This window comes from Callionymus lyra, chromosome 12 (genome assembly GCF_982586985.1).
Source record: "Callionymus lyra chromosome 12, fCalLyr1.hap1.1, whole genome shotgun sequence".
NCBI lineage: Eukaryota > Metazoa > Chordata > Actinopteri > Syngnathiformes > Callionymidae > Callionymus > Callionymus lyra.
This window is the reverse complement of record NC_141829.1, coordinates 72,501-86,777: the sequence shown is the minus strand read 5'-3', so window position 1 is coordinate 86,777 and position 14,277 is coordinate 72,501. Positions and strand designations below refer to the sequence as shown.

Below are 14,277 nucleotides of genomic sequence, written 5' to 3'. Positions count from 1 at the left end.
TTAATCACATGTATGTGTTTGTTTAATCACATGTATGTGTTTGTTTAATCACATGTATGTGTTTGTTTAATCACATGTTTGTGTTTGTTTAATCACATGTATGTGTTTGTTTAATCACATGTATGTGTTTGTTTAATCACATGTATGTGTTTGTTTAATCACATGTTTGTGTTTGTTTAATCACATGTATGTGTTTGTTTAATCACATGTATGTGTTTGTTTAATCACATGTTTGTGTTTGTTTAATCACATGTATGTGTTTGTTTAATCACATGTATGTGTTTGTTTAATCACATGTATGTGTTTGTTTAATCACATGTATGTGTTTGTTTAATCACATGTATGTGTTTGTTTAATCACATGCATGTGTTTGTTTAATCACATGTATGTGTTTGTTTAATCACATGTATGTGTTTGTTTAATCACATGTATGTGTTTGTTTAATCACATGCATGTGTTTGTTTAATCACATGTATGTGTTTGTTTCATCACATGTATGTGTTTGTTTAATCACATGTATGTGTTTGTTTAATCACATGTATGTGTTTGTTTAATCGAAAAATCATTTACTGAGAGTCAAGTCACCATCATCAGTGTGGATTAATATATGATTCAACAATCTCGTCTTTATTGATCAATGATTCAAAGATCTTGTGTTTATTGATCAATGATTCAATGACCTTGTGTTTATTGATCAATGATTCAATGATCTTGTCTTTATTGATCAATGATTCAAAGATCTTGTGTTTATTGATCAATGATTCAATGACCTTGTGTTTATTGATCAATGATTCAATGATCTTGTGTTTATTGATCAATGATTCAATGATCTTGTGTTTATTGATCAATGATTCAATGATCTCGTCTTTATTGATCAATGATTCAATGATCTTGTGTTTATTGATCAATGATTCAATGATCTTGTGTTTATTGATCAATGATTCAAAGATCTTGTGTTTATTGATCAATGATTCAATGACCTTGTGTTTATTGATCAATGATTCAATTATCTTGTGTTTATTGATCAATGATTCAATGATCTTGTGTTTATTGATCAATGATTCAATGATCTTGTGTTTATTGATCAATGATTCAATGATCTTGTCTTTGTCCAGTCTGGCGTTCGGGAACTGTAATGGCCTCGCCGTGGTGGACTTCCTTCAGAAAAGTATCCTATTGTGTATGTCAACAATGGATTTGTACGGGTCTGCGGATCCTTTCCAGCGTCTGACTCGCTCGCCTCGCAGGAACAGACAATCCACCTCAGGTAGTGACTTGTGTTGAGACACTCGAAGACGCATGTGTCTGTGCATCTGACTCATGGATCGAGAACCTTATCTGTCAATCTTATCTCTCCTCTTTCTCCTCTTTCCTGTTCTCTTTTATTCAACACAAATTAAAATGTTGCTTATGAAAGTTATGAGTCATTAAAATCACTGGGTTGTTCAAAACCAAGGTCATTTCAGTTTCTCTGATCAATTCTTCTCATGTGGAGCTTCATCCAAGATGAAGTTACAGTCGAGCAGTTTGAAGGTGTCTAGATGTTGTTAAAAGTCTTTTTGGACGAAGATGAAAACGAAGACAACTGAGCTCCAGTCACTACATTAAAATGAACAAACATTTTTGTCTCTAAAAAGAACAGATTACTCTGATATTAACCAACATTAGTCGATATGAGAACATGAGTGAAGGTTGAATTTTTCTTCCTTCATTTTTCACTCCAGTTCAAACTTTATTCAACACACTTGGCTTCACTTCTCCAGCTGAAATCATGCTTTGTTTATACAACGAGTCCCTTGGAGGTGGAGACTTCCGGAATTGATGACACACATAAAAAACCTCCATGCTTGACCAATCCCAGCAGAGTGGGTGTGGTAATGGTTAACAAGATTTAATCTCCAGAAAGTGTTTTCAGTGGAGTTTAAGATACAATAGAGTCACACATCACAACAAACACACTGATGATACAATAGAGTCACACATCACAACAAACACACACTGATGATACAATAGAGTCACACATCACAACAACACACACACACACTGATGATACAATAGAGTCACACATCACAACAACACACACACTGATGATACAATAGAGTCACACATCACAACAACACACACACACACTGATGATACAATAGAGTCACACATCACAACAACACACACACTGATGATACAATAGAGTCACACATCACAACAACACACACACACTGATGATACAATAGAGTCACACATCACAACAACACACACAAACTGATGATACAATAGAGTCACACATCACAACAACACACACACACTGATGATACAATAGAGTCACACATCACAACAACACACACACACACTGATGATACAAGAGTCACACATACACACTTTAACACACCGAACATACACACTTTAACACACACGCACATTCACACTTTAACACACACGCACATACACACTTTAGTAAACGCGCACATACACACTTTAACACACACGCACATACACACTTCAGTTTTACTTGAAGTGATGGAACTAAGAAAAACAGTTTCTTTGTAATAGAGGGAACATTAAAGTGTAGCACCTTAAGTTGAACACATTGCAACTGTTGAAATGTTTTTACATTTTTTCAATATATTTGCTTCTTTATTAATCTTCAAAGAGAAACTTCTTTCTCTGCCTCTCGCTCACACAACACACACCAGTCACTGCTTGTGTGTTCAACGACATCTATGTCGTATAATATACAGCTCCCCATCATAGCTTTAGCTCCCCCTATCATAGCTGTAGTAGCTCCCCCATCATAGCTGTAGCTCCCCCTATCATAGCTGTAGCTCCCCCTATCATAGCTGTAGCTCCCTCATCATAGCTGTAGCTCCCCCTATCATAGCTGTAGCTCCCTCATCATAGCTGTAGCTCCCCCTATCATAGCTGTAGCTCCCTCATCATAGCTGTAGCTCCCCCTATCATAGCTGTAGTAGCTCCCCCATCATAGCTGTAGCTCCCCCTATCATAGCTGTAGTAGCTCCCCCATCATAGCTGTAGCTCCCCCTATCATAGCTGTAGCTCCCCCTATCATAGCTGTAGCTCCCTCATCATAGCTGTAGCTCCCCCTATCATAGCTGTAGCTCCCTCATCATAGCTGTAGCTCCCCCTATCATAGCTGTAGCTCCCTCATCATAGCTGTAGCTCCCCCATCATAGCTGTAGTAGCTCCCCCTATCATAGCTGTAGCTCCCCTATCATAGCTGTAGCTCCCCCTATCATAGCTGTAGCTCCCTCATCATAGCTGTAGCTCCCCCTATCATAGCTGTAGCTCCCTCATCATAGCTGTAGCTCCCCCTATCATAGCTGTAGCTCCCTCATCATAGCTGTAGCTCCCCCTATCATAGCTGTAGCTCCCCCATCATAGCTGTAGCTCCCCCTATCATAGCTGTAGCTCCCCCTATCATAGCTGTAGCTCCCCCAATCATAGCTGTAGCTCACCCTATCATAGCTGTAGCTCCCCCATCATAGCTGTAGCTCCCCATCATAGCTGTAGCTCCCCCCATCATAGCTGTAGCTCCCCCTATCATAGCTGTAGTAGCTCCCCCATCATAGCTGTAGCTCCCCCATCATAGCTGTAGCTCCCCCTATCATAGCTGTAGTAGCTCCCCCTATCATAGCTGTAGCTCCCCCATCATAGCTGTAGCTCCCCCATCATAGCTGTAGCTCCCCCTATCATAGCTGTAGTAGCTCCCCCTATCATAGCTGTAGCCCCCCCTATCATAGCTGTAGTAGCTCCCCCTATCATAGCTGTAGCTCCCCCCATCATAGCTGTAGCTCCCCCATCATAGCTGTAGCTCCCCCATCATAGCTGTAGCTCCCCCTATCATAGCTGTAGTAGCTCCCCCTATCATAGCTGTAGCTCCCCCTATCATAGCTGTAGCTCCCCCCATCATAGCTGTAGCTCCCCCATCATAGCTGTAGCTCCTCCCATCATAGCTGTAGCTACCCCATCATAGCTGTAGCTCCCCCCATCATAGCTGTAGTAGCTCCCCCATCATAGCTGTAGCTCCCCCATCATAGCTGTAGCTCCCCCTATCATAGCTGTAGTAGCTCCACCTATCATAGCTGTAGCTCCCCCATCATAGCTGTAGCTCCCCCATCATAGCTGTAGCTCCCCCTATCATAGCTGTAGTAGCTCCCCCTATCATAGCTGTAGTAGCTCCCCCTATCATAGCTGTAGCTCCCCCCATCATAGCTGTAGCTCCCCCATCATAGCTGTAGCTCCCCCATCATAGCTGCAGCTCCCCCTATCATAGCTGTAGTAGCTCCCCCTATCATAGCTGTAGCTTCCCCCATCATAGCTGTAGCTCCTCCCATCATAGCTTTAGCTACCCCATCATAGCTGTAGCTCCCCCCATCATAGCTGTAGCTCCCCCATCATAGCTGTAGCTCCCCCCATCATAGCTGTAGCTCCCCCTATCATAGCTGTAGCTCCGCCCATCATAGCTGTAGCTCCCCCCATCATAGCTGTAGCTACCCCATCATAGCTGTAGCTCCCCCCATCATAGCTGTAGATCCCCCTATCATAGCTGTAGTAGCTCCCCCTATCATAGCTGTAGCTCCCCCCATCATAGCTGTAGCTCCCCCATCATAGCTGTAGCTCCCCCATCATAGCTGTAGCTCCCCCTATCATAGCTGTAGTAGCTCCCCCCATCATAGCTGTAGCTCCCCCATCATAGCTGTAGCTCCCCCATCATAGCTGTAGCTCCCCCTATCATAGCTGTAGTAGCTCCCCCTATCATAGCTGTAGCTCCCCCTATCATAGCTGTAGCTCCCCCCATCATAGCTGTAGCTCCCCCATCATAGCTGTAGCTCCCCCATCATAGCTGTAGCTCCCCCTATCATAGCTGTAGCTCCCCCTATCATAGCTGTAGCTCCCCCCATCATAGCTGTAGCTCCCCTATCATAGCTGTAGCTCCCCCTTTCATAGCTGTAGCTCCCCCATCATAGCTGTAGCTCCCCCTATCATAGCTGTAGCTCCCCCATCATAGCTGTAGCTCCCCCCATCATAGCTGTAGCTCCCCCTATCATAGCTGTAGTAGCTCCCCCTATCATAGCTGTAGCTCCCCCCATCATAGCTGTAGTAGCTCCCCCCATCATAGCTGTAGCTCCCCATCATAGCTGTAGCCCCCCCCACCATAGCTGTAGCTCCCCCTATAATAGCTGTAGTAGCTTCCCCCATCATAGCTGTAGCTCCCCCATCATAGCTGTAGCTCCCCCCATCATAGCTGTAGCTCCCCCTATCATAGCTGTAGTAGCTCCCCCTATCATAGCTGTAGCTCCCCCCATCATAGCTGTAGCTCCCCTATCATAGCTGTAGCTCCCCCATCATAGCTGTAGCTCCCCCATCATAGCTGTAGCTCCCCCCATCATAGCTGTAGCTCCCCCTATCATAGCTGTAGTAGCTCCCCCTATCATAGCTGTAGCTCCCCCTATCATAGCTGTAGCTCCCCCCATCATAGCTGTAGCTCCCCCATCATAGCTGTAGCTCCCCCCATCATAGCTGTAGCTCCCCCTATTATAGCTGTAGTAGCTCCCCCATCATAGCTGTAGCTCCCCCTATCATAGCTGTAGCTCCCCCATCATAGCTGTAGCTCCCCCTATCATAGCTGTAGCTCCCCCATCATAGCTGTAGCTCCCCCCATCATAGCTGTAGCTCCCCCTATCATAGCTGTAGTAGCTCCCCCATCATAGCTGTAGCTCCCCCCATCATAGCTGTAGCTCCCCCATTATAGCTGTAGCTCCCCCTATCATAGCTGTAGTAGCTCCCCCATCATAGCTGTAGCTCCCCCATCATACCTGTAGCTCCCCCTATCATAGCTGTAGCTCCCCCATCATAGCTGTAGCTCCCCCTATCATAGCTGTAGCTCCCCCCATCATAGCTGTAGCTCCCCCATCATAGCTGTAGCTCCCCCCATCATAGCTGTAGCTCCCCCTATTATAGCTGTAGTAGCTCCCCCATCATAGCTGTAGCTCCCCCTATCATAGCTGTAGCTCCCCCATCATAGCTGTAGCTCCCCCTATCATAGCTGTAGCTCCCCCATCATAGCTGTAGCTCCCCCCATCATAGCTGTAGCTCCCCCTATCATAGCTGTAGTAGCTCCCCCATCATAGCTGTAGCTCCCCCCATCATAGCTGTAGCTCCCCCATTATAGCTGTAGCTCCCCCTATCATAGCTGTAGTAGCTCCCCCATCATAGCTGTAGCTCCCCCATCATACCTGTAGCTCCCCCTATCATAGCTGTAGCTCCCCCATCATACCTGTAGCTCCCCCATCATACAGTAGCTGTAGCTCCCCCTATCATAGCTGTAGTAGCTCCCCCTATCATAGCTGTAGCTCCCCCCATCATAGCTGTAGCTCCCCCATCATAGCTGTAGCTACCCCCATCATAGCTGTAGCTCCCCCTATCATAGCTGTAGCTCCCCCATCATAGCTGTAGTAGCTCCCCCTATCATAGCTGTAGCTCCCCCATCATAGCTGTAGCTCCCCCTAGCATAGCTGTAGCTCCCCGTATCATAGCTCTAGCTCCCCCATCATAGCTGTAGCTCCCCCTATAATAGCTGTAGTAGCTCCCCCTATCATAGCTGTAGTAGCTCCCCCTATCATAGCTGTAGCTCCCCCCATCATAGCTGTAGCTCCCCTATCATAGCTGTAGCTCCCCCATCATAGCTGTAGCTCCCCCATCATAGCTGTAGCTCCCCCCATCATAGCTGTAGCTCCCCCTATCATAGCTGTAGTAGCTCCCCCTATCATAGCTGTAGCTCCCCCTATCATAGCTGTAGCTCCCCCCATCATAGCTGTAGCTCCCCCATCATAGCTGTAGCTCCCCCCATCATAGCTGTAGCTCCCCCTATTATAGCTGTAGTAGCTCCCCGTTCATAGGTGTAGCTCCCCCTATCATAGCTGTAGCTCCCCCATCATAGCTGTAGCTCCCCCTATCATAGCTGTAGCTCCCCCATCATAGCTGTAGCTCCCCCCATCATAGCTGTAGCTCCCCCATTATAGCTGTAGCTCCCCCTATCATAGCTGTAGTAGCTCCCCCATCATAGCTGTAGCTCCCCCATCATACCTGTAGCTCCCCCTATCATAGCTGTAGCTCCCCCATCATACCTGTAGCTCCCCCATTATACAGTAGCTGTAGCTCCCCCTATCATAGCTGTAGCTCCCCCATCATACCTGTAGCTCCCCCTATCATAGCTGTAGCTCCCCCATCATACCTGTAGCTCCCCCATTATACAGTAGCTGTAGCTCCCCCTATCATAGCTGTAGTAAGTAAGTAAGTAAGTAAGTAAGTAATATATATTTATATAGCGCTTTTCGAGACCAGGGTCACAAAACGCTTTAACAATCAAAACAATACTCAAAACAGTACATACTTCAAAGATCAAGATAATACTGAGAACAACACAGGAGTTCGAGAAATTCAAGGAAAAGCCTGCACAAATAGAAACGTCTTAAGATGTTTCTTAAAGGAGTCAGTAGACTCCATCAAGCGCAAAGAGAGAGGAAGATTGTTCCAAAGCTTAGGAGCAACAGCCTGAAAAGATTTCTCTCCTCTGGTCCTGAGCCGTGTGCGTGGAACCATAAGTAGATTCTGATCCACAGACCTCAGAGCCCGAGCTGGGGTGTAAGGCTGGATCAGACCAGTGATGTAAGGAGGAGCCTGACCATGAATAGCTCTGAAAGTAAGAACCAGAATTTTAAAGTTGATCCTGAAAGAAACTGGAAGCCAGTGAAGAGTTTTAAGGACCGGAGAAATGTGAGTTCTTCTACTAGAGCGGGTCAGAATTCTCGCTGCAGAGTTCTGAATCAACTGCAGGCGAGACAGCTCCTTCTTGTTAAGACATGAAAACAAACTGTTACAATAGTCCAGACGAGAAGAAACAAACGCATGTATTACAAGCTCCAGATCATGTTGTGACAGCATTTTCCTAAGTTTAGAGATTTTTCTCAGTTGAAGGAAACAGTTTCTGGTCAGTTTTCTACAGTGTTGAACAAGAGACATGTCTTTATCAAATACAACACCCAGGTTTCTCAGGCTCAGTTTGACAGACTGACCTAAGTCACCCAAGTACTGACTCAACCCTGGAATCGTATCATCAGGAGCAATCACCAGAGTTTCAGTTTTAATAGCTGTAGTTTTAGTAGCTCCCCCTATCATAGCTGTAGCTCCCCCCATCATAGCTGTAGCTCCCCCATCATAGCTGTAGCTACCCCCATCATAGCTGTAGCTCCCCCTATCATAGCTGTAGCTCCCCCATCATAGCTGTAGTAGCTCCCCCTATCATAGCTGTAGCTCCCCCATCATAGCTGTAGCTCCCCGTATCATAGCTCTAGCTCCCCCATCATAGCTGTAGCTCCCCTATCATAGCTGTAGCTCCCCCATCATAGCTGTAGTAGCTCCCCCTATCATAGCTGTAGCTCCCCCTATCATAGCTGTAGTAGCTCCCCCTATCATAGCTGTAGCTCCCCCTATCATAGCTGTAGCTCCCCAATCATAGCTGTAGCTCCCCCTATCATAGCTGTAGCTCCCCGTATCATAGCTGTAGCTCCCCCCATCATAGCTGTAGCTCCCCTATCATAGCTGTAGCTCCCCCATCATAGCTGTAGCTCCCCCATCATACCTGTAGCTCCCCCTATCATAGCTGTAGCTCCCCCATCATACCTGTAGCTCCCCCATCATACAGTAGCTGTAGCTCCCCCTATCATACAGTAGCTGTAGCTCCCCCTATCATAGCTGTAGCTCCCCGTATCATAGCTGTAGCTCCCCCTATCATACAGTAGCTGTAGCTCCCCCTATCATAGCTGTAGCTCCCCGTATCATACCTGTAGCTCCCCCTATCATACAGTAGCTGTAGCTCCCCCTATCATACAGTAGCTGTAGCTCCCCCTATCATAGCTGTAGCTCCCCGTATCATACCTGTAGCTCCCCCTATCACCCTATCATACAGTAGCTGTAGCTCCCCCTATCATAGCTGTAGCTCCCCCATCATAGCTGTAGCTCCCCCCATCATAGCTGTAGCTCCCCCCATCATAGCTGTAGCTCCCCCTATCATAGCTGTAGTAGCTCCCCTCATCATAGCTTTAGCTCCCCGTATCATAGCTGTAGCTTCCCCCATCATAGCTGTAGCTCCCCTATCATAGCTGTAGCTCCCCCCATCATAGCTGTAGCTCCCCCATCATAGCTGTAGCTCCACCCATCATAGCTGTAGCTCCCCCTATCATAGCTGTAGTAGCTCCCCCTATCATAGCTGTAGCTCCCCCATCATAGCTGTAGCTCCCCCTATCATAGCTGTAGCTCCCCCATCATAGCTGTAGCTCCCCCATCATAGCTTTAGCTCCCCGTATCATAGCTGTAGCTCCCCCCATCATAGCTGTAGCTCCCCTATCATAGCTGTAGCTCCCCCATCATAGCTTTAGCTCCCCCATCATGGCTGTAGCTCCCCCCATCATAGCTGTAGCTCCCCCTATCATAGCTGTAGTAGCTCCCCCTATCATAGCTGTAGCTCCCCCTGTCATAGCTGTAGCTCCCCCCATCATAGCTGTAGCTCCCCCATCATAGCTGTAGCTCCCCCTATCATAGCTGTAGCTCCCCCATCATAGCTGTAGCTCCCCCTATCATAGCTGTAGCTCCCCCATCATAGCTGTAGCTCCCCCCATCATAGCTGTAGCTCCCCCTATCATAGCTGTAGCTCCCCCTATCATAGCTGTAGCTCCCCCTATTATAGCTGTAGTAGCTCCCCCATCATAGCTGTAGCTCCCCCTATCATAGCTGTAGCTCCCCCATCATAGCTGTAGCACCCCCTATCATAGCTGTAGCTCCCCCATCATAGCTGTAGCTCCCCCATTATAGCTGTAGCTCCCCCTATCATAGCTGTAGTAGCTCCCCCATCATAGCTGTAGCTCCCCCATCATACCTGTAGCTCCCCCTATCATAGCTGTAGCTCCCCCATCATACCTGTAGCTCCCCCATTATACAGTAGCTGTAGCTCCCCCTATCATAGCTGTAGTAGCTCCCCCTATCATAGCTGTAGCTCCCCTATCATAGCTGTAGCTCCCCCATCATAGCTGTAGCTCCCCCATCATACCTGTAGCTCCCCCTATCATAGCTGTAGCTCCCCCATCATACCTGTAGCTCCCCCATCATACAGTAGCTGTAGCTCCCCCTATCATACAGTAGCTGTAGCTCCCCCTATCATAGCTGTAGCTCCCCGTATCATAGCTGTAGCTCCCCCTATCATACAGTAGCTGTAGCTCCCCCTATCATAGCTGTAGCTCCCCGTATCATACCTGTAGCTCCCCCTATCATACAGTAGCTGTAGCTCCCCCTATCATACAGTAGCTGTAGCTCCCCCTATCATAGCTGTAGCTCCCCGTATCATACCTGTAGCTCCCCCTATCACCCTATCATACAGTAGCTGTAGCTCCCCCTATCATAGCTGTAGCTCCCCCATCATAGCTGTAGCTCCCCCCATCATAGCTGTAGCTCCCCCCATCATAGCTGTAGCTCCCCCTATCATAGCTGTAGTAGCTCCCCTCATCATAGCTTTAGCTCCCCGTATCATAGCTGTAGCTTCCCCCATCATAGCTGTAGCTCCCCTATCATAGCTGTAGCTCCCCCCATCATAGCTGTAGCTCCCCCATCATAGCTGTAGCTCCACCCATCATAGCTGTAGCTCCCCCTATCATAGCTGTAGTAGCTCCCCCTATCATAGCTGTAGCTCCCCCATCATAGCTGTAGCTCCCCCTATCATAGCTGTAGCTCCCCCATCATAGCTGTAGCTCCCCCATCATAGCTTTAGCTCCCCGTATCATAGCTGTAGCTCCCCCCATCATAGCTGTAGCTCCCCTATCATAGCTGTAGCTCCCCCATCATAGCTTTAGCTCCCCCATCATGGCTGTAGCTCCCCCCATCATAGCTGTAGCTCCCCCTATCATAGCTGTAGTAGCTCCCCCTATCATAGCTGTAGCTCCCCCTGTCATAGCTGTAGCTCCCCCCATCATAGCTGTAGCTCCCCCATCATAGCTGTAGCTCCCCCTATCATAGCTGTAGCTCCCCCATCATAGCTGTAGCTCCCCCTATCATAGCTGTAGCTCCCCCATCATAGCTGTAGCTCCCCCCATCATAGCTGTAGCTCCCCCTATCATAGCTGTAGCTCCCCCTATCATAGCTGTAGCTCCCCCTATTATAGCTGTAGTAGCTCCCCCATCATAGCTGTAGCTCCCCCTATCATAGCTGTAGCTCCCCCATCATAGCTGTAGCACCCCCTATCATAGCTGTAGCTCCCCCATCATAGCTGTAGCTCCCCCATTATAGCTGTAGCTCCCCCTATCATAGCTGTAGTAGCTCCCCCATCATAGCTGTAGCTCCCCCATCATACCTGTAGCTCCCCCTATCATAGCTGTAGCTCCCCCATCATACCTGTAGCTCCCCCATTATACAGTAGCTGTAGCTCCCCCTATCATAGCTGTAGTAGCTCCCCCTATCATAGCTGTAGCTCCCCCATCATAGCTGTAGCTCCCCCATCATAGCTGTAGCTACCCCCATCATAGCTGTAGCTCCCCCTATCATAGCTGTAGCTCCCCCATCATAGCTGTAGTAGCTCCCCCTATCATAGCTGTAGCTCCCCCATCATAGCTGTAGCTCCCCCTATCATAGCTGTAGCTCCCCGTATCATAGCTCTAGCTCCCCCATCATAGCTGTAGCTCCCCTATCATAGCTGTAGCTCCCCCCATCATAGCTGTAGCTCCCCCATCATAGCTGTAGTAGCTCCCCCTATCATAGCTGTAGCTCCCCCTATCATAGCTGTAGTAGCTCCCCCTATCATAGCTGTAGCTCCCCCTATCATAGCTGTAGCTCCCCCTATCATAGCTGTAGCTCCCCGTATCATAGCTGTAGCTCCCCCCATCATAGCTGTAGCTCCCCTATCATAGCTGTAGCTCCCCCATCATAGCTGTAGCTCCCCCATCATACCTGTAGCTCCCCCTATCATAGCTGTAGCTCCCCCATCATACCTGTAGCTCCCCCATCATACAGTAGCTGTAGCTCCCCCTATCATACAGTAGCTGTAGCTCCCCCTATCATAGCTGTAGCTCCCCGTATCATAGCTGTAGCTCCCCCTATCATACAGTAGCTGTAGCTCCCCCTATCATAGCTGTAGCTCCCCGTATCATACCTGTAGCTCCCCCTATCATACAGTAGCTGTAGCTCCCCCTATCATACAGTAGCTGTAGCTCCCCCTATCATAGCTGTAGCTCCCCGTATCATACCTGTAGCTCCCCCTATCACCCTATCATACAGTAGCTGTAGCTCCCCCTATCATAGCTGTAGCTCCCCCATCATAGCTGTAGCTCCCCCCATCATAGCTGTAGCTCCCCCCATCATAGCTGTAGCTCCCCCTATCATAGCTGTAGTAGCTCCCCTCATCATAGCTTTAGCTCCCCGTATCATAGCTGTAGCTTCCCCCATCATAGCTGTAGCTCCCCTATCATAGCTGTAGCTCCCCCTATCATAGCTGTAGCTCCCCCCATCATAGCTGTAGCTCCCCCATCATAGCTGTAGCTCCCCCTATCATAGCTGTAGCTCCCCCATCATAGTTGTAGCTCCCCCTATCATAGCTGTAGCTCCCCCATCATAGCTGTAGCTCCCCCCATCATAGCTGTAGCTCCCCCATCATAGCTGTAGCTCCCCCCATCATAGCTGTAGCTCCCCCCATCATAGCTGTAGCTCCCCCATCATAGCTGTAGCTCCCCCATCATAGCTGTAGCTCCCCCCATCATAGCTGTAGCTCCCCCCATCATAGCTGTAGCTCCCCCATCATAGCTGTTGCTCCCCCATCATAGCTGTAGCTCCCCCATCATAGCTGTAGCTCCCCCCATCATAGCTGTAGCTCCCCCATCATAGCTGTAGCTCCCCCATCATAGCTGTAGCTCCCCCCATCATAGCTGTAGCTCCCCCATCATAGCTGTAGCTCCCCCCATCATAGCTGTAGCTCCCCCCATCATAGCTGTAGCTCCCCCATCATAGCTGTAGCTCCCCCCATCATAGCTTTAGCTCCCCCATCATAGCTGTAGCTCCCCCATCATAGCTGTAGCTCCCCCATCATAGCTGTAGCTCCCCCATCATAGCTGTAGCTCCCCCCATCATAGCTGTAGCTCCCCCCATCATAGCTGTAGCTCCCCCATCATAGCTGTAGCTCCCCCCATCATAGCTGTAGCTCCCCCATCATAGCTGTCGCGCTGCAGGTGCGTCAGAGAATCTTACATCCCAGTGCACTTGAGACGAAGACTAGTATTGAGGTGCCGATGAGTCGTCGCCTCCTAAAGTGCTTGAACATGGAAGATCTCAATTCAAACTTCACTCATGTTGACTATTGTTGATTATATTCAGAGTTTCAGACAAAAATGTTTTAATGTAGCGACTGTAGCTCAGTTGTCTTCGTCCAAAATGACACTTAAATAAAATCCAAATACCTCAGGACTGCTCGTCTGTAACCTCTTGGATTGAAGTTCTCCACATGAGAAGAATTTATCAGAATTAATGAAATAAGTTTATATTTTACGCTTCTTTGTGGCTAAAGTTTAAAGAATAACAAGTGAAGTACTCCAGTTGCTACATTAAAATGAACAAACATTTTTGTGTAGAACTTTAAAAAGAACAGATTACTCTGAATAGAATCAACAGTAGACATAATGAGAAGATGAAGTTTGATTTTTTCAGAAAAAATGAAATGGGATCATTTAAGATCATTTCATTTAGAACGTTCATTAAAATACTTATATTAGTTCAATCGTTGGTTCTTCTGCTGCAATTGTCTTTAGCATGAAAACAGACTGTCTTGCAACAGTTTTGAAATTTGTTCCTCAATGGTTCAAAATTATTTGAAGTTTGAAATGTTTTGCCTTTAAAGAGACTGTCTTTCTGACTCAATTTTCTTTCAAATGACTTCAACTGATAATATTTGTTGTTGAAACTTGACGTCCCAGAATCTAACTGCTTGGTTTCCCTTTTTCTTTTACTCAAAGCCGATGTGTTCTTCTCTTTCTCTTCCCCCTCACTTTCTTTTAACACTCTGACCTTCACAATATCTCATCCTCTCCACAAAAACATTTCTCTTCACTTTTTTCAAACTCTTGCTCCACCACTGATCCTTCTGGTGACTCTGTGGCTCCTGGTGTCGCAACAGAACTTTGCATGCGAGGCCTGACTAGCTTTTATTCTGACTCAAAGAAAAGGATCCGCACGTCT

General features: G+C 47.6%; 1 protein-coding gene across 11 annotated transcripts in view; it reads left to right on the top strand.

The window, feature by feature from the left end:
* Nucleotides 1–14,277, top strand: part of stxbp5l (syntaxin binding protein 5L) — an 81,398-nt gene that overhangs the window by 51,594 nt on the left and 15,527 nt on the right. For 7 of the 11 annotated variants that reach the window (XM_087804741.1, XM_087804738.1, XM_087804736.1 and 4 more), the window contains exons 18-19: nt 1,116–1,267; nt 14,216–14,277. The exon at nt 14,216–14,277 is cut by the window's right edge and continues 7 nt beyond it. In XM_087804741.1, coding sequence (XP_087660867.1) covers nt 1,116–1,267; nt 14,216–14,277 — 214 coding nt within the window. The remainder of the gene's footprint in view (nt 1–1,115; nt 1,268–14,215) is intronic. The other 4 variants (XM_087804739.1, XM_087804737.1, XM_087804733.1 and 1 more) reach the window with 1 other exon arrangement.